This window comes from Garra rufa, chromosome 4 (genome assembly GCF_049309525.1).
Source record: "Garra rufa chromosome 4, GarRuf1.0, whole genome shotgun sequence".
Taxonomy (NCBI): domain Eukaryota; kingdom Metazoa; phylum Chordata; class Actinopteri; order Cypriniformes; family Cyprinidae; genus Garra; species Garra rufa.
This window is the reverse complement of record NC_133364.1, coordinates 35583799-35591515: the sequence shown is the minus strand read 5'-3', so window position 1 is coordinate 35591515 and position 7717 is coordinate 35583799. Positions and strand designations below refer to the sequence as shown.

Sequence of the window (7717 nt, the reverse complement as noted above, 5' to 3'; positions counted from 1 at the left end):
TAAACATGCTTTTTAAAAGACACTTTTTTTTTTTTTACATATTTTTAAACGGTTTTTAATCCATCCGTCACTTAAAAATTTTGTAAACTGTTAAATAAAGTTACCTGAGATTGACCAATACACATTTTGAATAGTTAAATATGTGTATTACAAGATTCTGAAAAAAGCTAGAAAATAAAAAAATGGAAGAGTTTTGGAAGCAAATTTGGTGGAATGGCCCCGTAATACTGCTGTAAATGAGTCCTGCCTGTCGTAACATTCCCTACTCTTGTCTTCTTTCAAAATAACATTTTATCAAGGTTAAACCTACATATATTTGGACGTTTGTGATTTTATAGTAAACGGGACTTTTATTTTGGTTTCGTGGTGTGAGGTCATACGGCTGCGCTCCTGCGCATCTGTTGTGATTCAGATGAAGGAAGGTTTGTGTTTTAAAGCGTTCTGTCTATCTTGTTGGTTTTACAGTAACTGTCTAACTCGTTATTTAATGTTGCAATAATGCTTTATCTAATACTATTTAACAGTATGGTTTGTACAGCACATCCACTTATGAGGAACAGAAAAGGTGCGTTTCATTTCGCTCACCATATGGTGAATCAGTTTATCATAAACACGAATTCAGTCCCTGGTGAGAAGTGATGGAGAAACGGAGCTTTTGGAAACTTTGAATCATTTTTCGAAGCATTTGATTCAGTTGACTCGGTGTTTCGAATCGCTCGAATCAAATGATTCACCTCAAACTGACGGCATCCGCTGCTCAAAACATGAAAACAATCGCAAACACAAACTGCAAATGTTTATTACAAATACTAATTGTAAATAATAAATGGCTAAAATGAGGCATCTCTTTAATTTATTAAATTGAAGCACTAGTTTGAGGCCATTAACTATCACTCTGACTTTCTACCAGTGCTCAACTTATAGGGAGCTGATTGAGATGCACTTGGTTATTCAGATTATGTATACTTTTCTTACTGGTAAATACTTTCATCTTAAACAGGAAACAGGAAAAACCCTCAGTGAAGCAGCCGAGATCCACTTGACTCACTATTATGAATATGGTGTTTATTAAAAAGGAGAATGAAAACATGAAGACTGAAGAAACCTTCAGAGTCAAACATGAAGATACTGAGGAACAAACAAAGACGGCATTTATTAAAGAGGAGAGTGAAAACGTGGAGATTGACGAAGCTTTCACAGTCAAACATGAGGATACTGAGATGCAAACAGGTTGGTTTTTATTCTAAAAAAACTGAACTCACTCTGTTGATCCTTATTAAAATGCCCAGCTCTACAGAAATGTGATATTTTTGAAGGATGACATATTAAGAAGATATATGAGAACTTGTTTAGAATTTTTAAAGAATTGAGCTTAAGAAAAATATTGCAAACTTAATGGAATTTGGAAGAAATTTCTTGCCTAATTTGAGAATTTTTCGAGAGCTGCACTTAAGAATATTCTTACGAACTTTGCGGAATTTATCTTTGGAAATTTCTTGCTTATGAAGATGTTTGTAAATCTAAACCCACAACTTTTTCTTCCAAGCTTTTACATTAAGAATATAAATTAACTAGATTACTAGATTCCCGGTTTTTACTTTTTCTGAATGTTTTGTGTTTTTTGTTCAAATATCAGATATTCAATATGTTTCAATGTGTCTTTAAAAAAACACACAGCAGATGTTATCCAGCAGACATTTTATTCTTAGGAATAGTCAGAGCCTTTTAGCCTTTTATTTCTTGAATGCAGTCTTTACTGAAACTCATTCAACCTCCTACAGAGAGATAGATTGCAGAAAGACTAAAAACATAAAAATATGACAACTAGTAACTGGTTATGGTCACTATTACAGTGTTTCTCACGTTATCTAACTGCATTTTCAGTATAACTGTTTATTTTTTTAACAATAAACATTAACTATAACAAAAATACCACTACTGGCCAGTTTTTCGAGAGGTCAAGTGATGCGTTAAAATGTAAAAAAATGCAGGCATTTCTTTAATTTACCGTCGACTGTGCTTGAGAAGCGCTGAAATGAATGGGCTTCAATGCAGGAGCTATTGGTTGTTTGGAACTATTGGCTGCTCCATCACACACTTTACTTCCGCATTCCTCAGTTCCTATGGAAGCCTGTGGGAGTGTCGCAACTCTGTTTCTATAAGGCTCTGGGAATAGTTAGACATTGGAATCGGAATGTAGAAAAAATATATCCTAAATAAATAATTATATCTTTGTTAACAAAAAAATGCAAGGTAACAAGAACTAGAACAAAGCAAAGTGTTTACAACATGACATAAATGTAACATACATGCAAACATGTTTAACAAAGTATGTAGAGTTTTAAAAGTGTCTTACAGAGGCACCAATATCTCAACAGGCCATTTAGGCAGATTTTGAGAAAGGAACACCAACATGTTTACCTTGTGGGGCTTAAGGCAGGATCTTTCTGGGGTAACAATGTTGCCAGCTGTGTTGTGTTCTGAACTGGTGCTTGTTGCACAAATACATATATTTTTATGCTAACTTGTCTATTAGGGGAAATCACCATGGGGAACCAGATGATGCACCAAGTGCTTCTTCCTAGAGGACTAGTCAGCTCCACTTTACTCTGTTGACTTGTAAGTTGGGTTCTTCTGTTCCGGAGGAGGTCACACAGCTTCTCCTTCTTGGTTGCTTGAGGTTTAGATTCAGATCCTTAATTTCCCTCAGCTTCTTTCCAAACGCAGCTCTCACCACTGACATTTTCTCCTTTTCCTTCTTCCCTGTTCGTGTCCAGTAGTTATTGCAAGAGCTTTTCTTTGCCGTCATCCAAGACCTCTGGATCCAAGGTGGTGGCCTTTGTCAGGTTTTGAATTTCAGATGGGCTGTATTTCTCTTTCAATACCCTGCACATGTCAGTTCAGTGTCATTGGGGGGTCTGGTGATCAAAGTTTGCCTTTAGGAAGTTCTAACATATTTTTTCCCTGAGAGGATATCCATGAAATCAGCCCTTGGCTTCATTGCTGCATTAATGGGTTCCAACACAGCAACATCTTGCCAGGTTGGGTTAAGGTGGCCATGGTTTCAATCTTCAACCAGGACACATCTTATGGCTGGGAGTTACTCCAAAACCCTCTATATCATTTTTTGCTTGGATCCCCATCTTGTGGTGATTTATGGTTATTACAATGTAACCAATTACTACATACAAACAGGCCCTTGAAGTCATAAAAAACCTTTATTTTCTGTTGTATAACAAGTTATCACTCATCAGTACTAGATTGTGTTGGGGGATATTGGTTTTAGGATGTGCCTTCCTCAGGCCTCACTTCTTTAGCTAGCTCAGGTTGAAGGTGTTGACAAGATTCCTACAAAGTCCCCTTGCAATCCTTGCCAGCCAGTAGCAAGTATTGTGGCCACAATGTTCGCACCATTGTCTGTAGTTATACAGGCCATTTTGTCTTGTCAACAGTTGTGTAGTGTATGGTCAAGCTTATATATGGGGTCATATTTGAGCTTGACCACATATCTGTAGTTGCAGAGGAAAAAGGATATTTCTGTTATCTCCTTTAGAAGATAACAGACTTACCTTATTGTACAAGAATGGAATGGCAGTTTGGGAGATGTACATTTTTTGGGCAATTTGAACTGTTTGTCACATTGTTGCAGCATATTTTTAAATGCTGATTTATCAACTGTTTATAGTAGCTACATTTCTCTATCCTTGAGAGTTGTCTGGTATTGAACGTCTTTTTTGATAGTACTTTAGAATTATTTCTCCTGTGATCTACTGTTTATGTTGGTGAATTTAAATAAAGAACCTTGGATTTTTGCAGCTTTTACGTCGATTTGTAAGGTATAAATTACCTACTAGAGGGGAGCTGTGCAGAGCTAAGACTATGATCCATTCTTCAAGATGGATGTCTAACAGAGTCTTATGTAGAAGAATTCCAGAAGTACTACCATGAGATGATGTTCAATTAATGAACTGTTTTTGGAGTGACTTGGACTCTAGTTTTAGCCGGCTGATGCCGGGGGTGACTACCTGGACCCTAGCTCAGTACTTGGACGATGGCCTGTTGAACAGCTCCCCATTTACACTGGGAATGACAGACAAGGAATCCTGCAATTCGACAGTATCCATCATCTCTTGTCACATCATAGCTGACACACTAGCTATCATGTTTGCCACCGGATCCATCTCAGGGTGGAAGGGACTAGCATCCAGTGTCAGCTCCAGCCCCTGAGTCCACTCCAGTGTCGGCTCCAGCCCCTGAGTCCACTCCAGTGTCGCTCCAGCCCCTAAATCTGCTCCAGAAAATACTCCAGTCCCAGAACCAAGCCAAGAGAGCATTGAACTGTCCATTATGGCACTAAAATTTGTGTGTGTCCGGGCCACTCGCACATCGGCTCCAGCCCCTGACCAGAGTCTAGTATAGGCTCCAGCCCCTGTTTAGAGTCCCAAATTTGCTTTAGCCCCAGAGCTCAGTCCTGAGCCTACTCTCATCCCAAAACTCAGTGCAGTTCTTGTTCTCACCCCAGAGTCCTGCTCGCAGACCATTGTGTTTACGGAGCCTGCGATCATTGAAGCCAAGATTACCTTGGCTCCGACAGTAACAGCAGTGGCTATTATGTGTGTTTGGACTGCACACATACCTGTAATTTCCACAGAAGAATTGTTTGGAGTGTGGCTGACATGGCCATCATGATTCTCTGTTCTGTGGTCTTCTGCATCTCAGCCAAGAAGGCCATCAGTGTCTGTTACAATTACAGGGTGCCCACTCTGGTGAATTTATTATGGCGTGAGGACGCGCCTTCTGGGAGGGGGGGGGGGGGTGTACTGTCACAATCTGAGTCTGGTTCTGTTTTTGATCTATCTGTGTTCTATTTTAGTACTCTAAGCAGTTTTCAAATTTAGTCATTAATTCATGCTCTCCTTGTTCAGTCTCTGTAAGTTCTAATTGATTGGGTACTGAGTTTAGGTGCTGCTTGTTTAGTTTTTGTTTGGTGGATCTATTTAAATCCTCAGTTTCTCTTTATTCGGGGTCTGGTATTAAATATCTTTGTTTGATAATAGCGTAGAACTACTTTTCCTGTGATCTACTGTGTTTATGTTGGTGAATTTAAGTAAATACCTTGGCTTATTTCTACACTACATTTGTGAAACCCGTGTAAAATGTGAATATGAAAACATTTTTAGGAACAAATCACGATTCACCTTAAAATTCTTACTAATTTATTCACAATTTATGAAAAAATACAGAAACAACTGACACCATGCTTACGCAAAAAGCTATTTATAGTTATGGCAAAAAATATCCCAGAACACTGTTTTTTTTTTACAGTATAGTTTAATTTGAATGGAGATTCTATAATGTATTTATTTTTTTCCCGGCTGTAGACCCAATGCCACTGAAAGAGGAGAGACAAGAACTGAATGGAATGGAAGAGAAGGATCAGAATAAGGAATGTAGTAATTTTAGAACTGGAAAAAAATCTATAAAGTCTAAAAAGAGTGCCTCACGAAAAAGAGCCCAGAAGACCAAATATATCACTTGCCATGAGTGTGGAAAGAGTTTCCGTGGAAATAAAGTCTATAAAGAACACATGAGAGTTCACACTGGAGAAAAGCCATTTAACTGCCCTCAGTGTGAAAAGAGATTTGCTCTGAAAGGGAACCTTGTAAGCCACATGAGAGTTCACACTGGAGAGAAACCTTTCACCTGCCAACAGTGTGGAAACAGCTTCAGTCAAAACGGGCACCTCATTGCCCACATGAGAATCCACACCGGAGAAAAGCCTTTCCCCTGCCAACAGTGTGGAAAACATTTCAATCAAAAGTGGAACTTTACAAAACACATGAGAATTCACACTGGAGAAAAGCCGTTCACGTGTGATCAGTGTGGACAGAGATTTACACTGAAAGAAAGCCTAAAGTCTCACATGAGAAATCACTTGGGAGAGAACTTTATATGTCAGCAGTGTGGAAGGAGTTTCAGATATAAAGTAAGCTTCAAGATTCACATGAGAGTTCACACGGGAGAAAAACCTTACATGTGCTCTCAGTGTGGAAACTGTTTTCGTCACAAAGGGACCCTTATGAGCCACATGAGAATTCACACCGGAGAGAAACCTTACACCTGCAAAGTGTGTGGGAAGACCTTCTCACAAATAGGATACCTGAAGAGTCACACGGTCGTTCACACTGGAGAGAAGCCCTTCACGTGTGATCAGTGTGGAAAGTGTTTCGGACGTAAAGTAAATCTGAATCAACATGTGAGGATTCACATTAAGAGAGAATCATCTTAGATGTTTTTAGTGTGGAATAATATACACCTCAGTTGGGGATGATTTTCAAAAGACTGGCAAATTTAAAAAAATAAAGTCATGGTGAAAAATACTTGAGTGACAGTAGATTTTGCATTGCTTTTTAAGCCGCATTGAAAAAAAAGTTAGATTTACTCCACAATTTGAAGTAATAAAGTGCGCGGGACGTATTAAAGTTAATTGCAAGACAATAAATTAATATTGAGTGGAAGGGTGTCCACAAGCCTTAAAGAGCGGTTTCACAGACAGGGCTTAGCCTAAGCAAGAACTAAGCCTCAGTTGAATTAACCATCTGAAAAAAAACAGTTAACATTATTGCATGGGACTCAAACTTACAGACTTTTTTTTTTACACAGGGTATAATATATAAATATAAATATATATATTTTTAATTTTCATAGTTTTTTGTGGGTTGTATTTCACCTAGTCACACTAGTGGTGTACCCCGGTAAAAAATTTAGGCATTCCAAACAATTGCTTATAATTATTTAATTTTTTAAGTAAAAAGGTATTTTAATAAATAATTTTCACAATATGAGATAAAAAAAAACACTTGTTTGCTTTAATGTTTAATCAGGAAGTTTGCTTTTAAATGCTTTTATTTTGTACAAAAAATTGCAGAATATTCTCACGATTGCAAATGTTACATTGATTTTAGTTTACAATTAGTTATTTTATTTCTGTGGAATATTGATATGAAAAGTTCACCTGTATATTGTAGTAATATCAATATCTTCCATTTTTCAAGTTTGACATATACTTTATTTGTATTCCTCAATCTATTCATTATAAACAATATAAGGAAAAAAAATAACAAAATATAAAACAATATCTGTTTTCTTCTTATTTTTTTTGTACTAAGTGTATAGGGTCGCTAGAGACCGGAGGTGTGTAATAGTGTAAGTATATTTTTTTTGTGCAAAAATATGTAAATATCTGATGACTAAATAAAGGGTATATATAACTGAAACATTCCACTCAAACTTACAGACATCTGCCAGAGGTTTGTACGCAGCAGATGCTTTCCAGATCAACAGACATCTTGCAGAAGTATGTGTGCTCTCTGGGACCTTTCTTTTCAGTTAACTTCAGATTCTAAAGACCTAAGAACAACTCCTAAGACACTCATTCTTGATAAACATTAGTAAAAGCTCTTCAGGTCAATGTTTCTTACCAGTCAAGAAGCTGATAACAAGTCCGACAACCACCATGGTGAAGGAGTTGAGCACGCTGTACCATATGTATGACTATAAAAGAGAATATAACCCATTCAGCCCTACAGGCTGCATGTTGGAACCGTTCTACAAGTCACCTGGCAGCATCTACAATAGCAGGCTCGGCTGTGGTGTTTTCCAAGACGTCTGGTACGGTGTTAATAGAGTTGATTGGAAGGACCCGTGTAGAACTAGA

General features: G+C 37.6%; 1 protein-coding gene across 1 annotated transcript in view; it reads left to right on the top strand.

Annotated features, from left to right (window-relative positions):
* LOC141333994 (uncharacterized) overlaps nt 1-6604 on the top strand; it is a 22752-nt gene extending 16148 nt beyond the window's left edge. Inside the window, exon 3 of the mRNA XM_073839146.1 lies at nt 5586-6604. Coding sequence (XP_073695247.1) covers nt 5586-6289 — 704 coding nt within the window. The 3' untranslated portion in view covers nt 6290-6604. The remainder of the gene's footprint in view (nt 1-5585) is intronic.
* The last annotated feature ends 1113 nt before the right edge of the window (nt 6605-7717 follow it).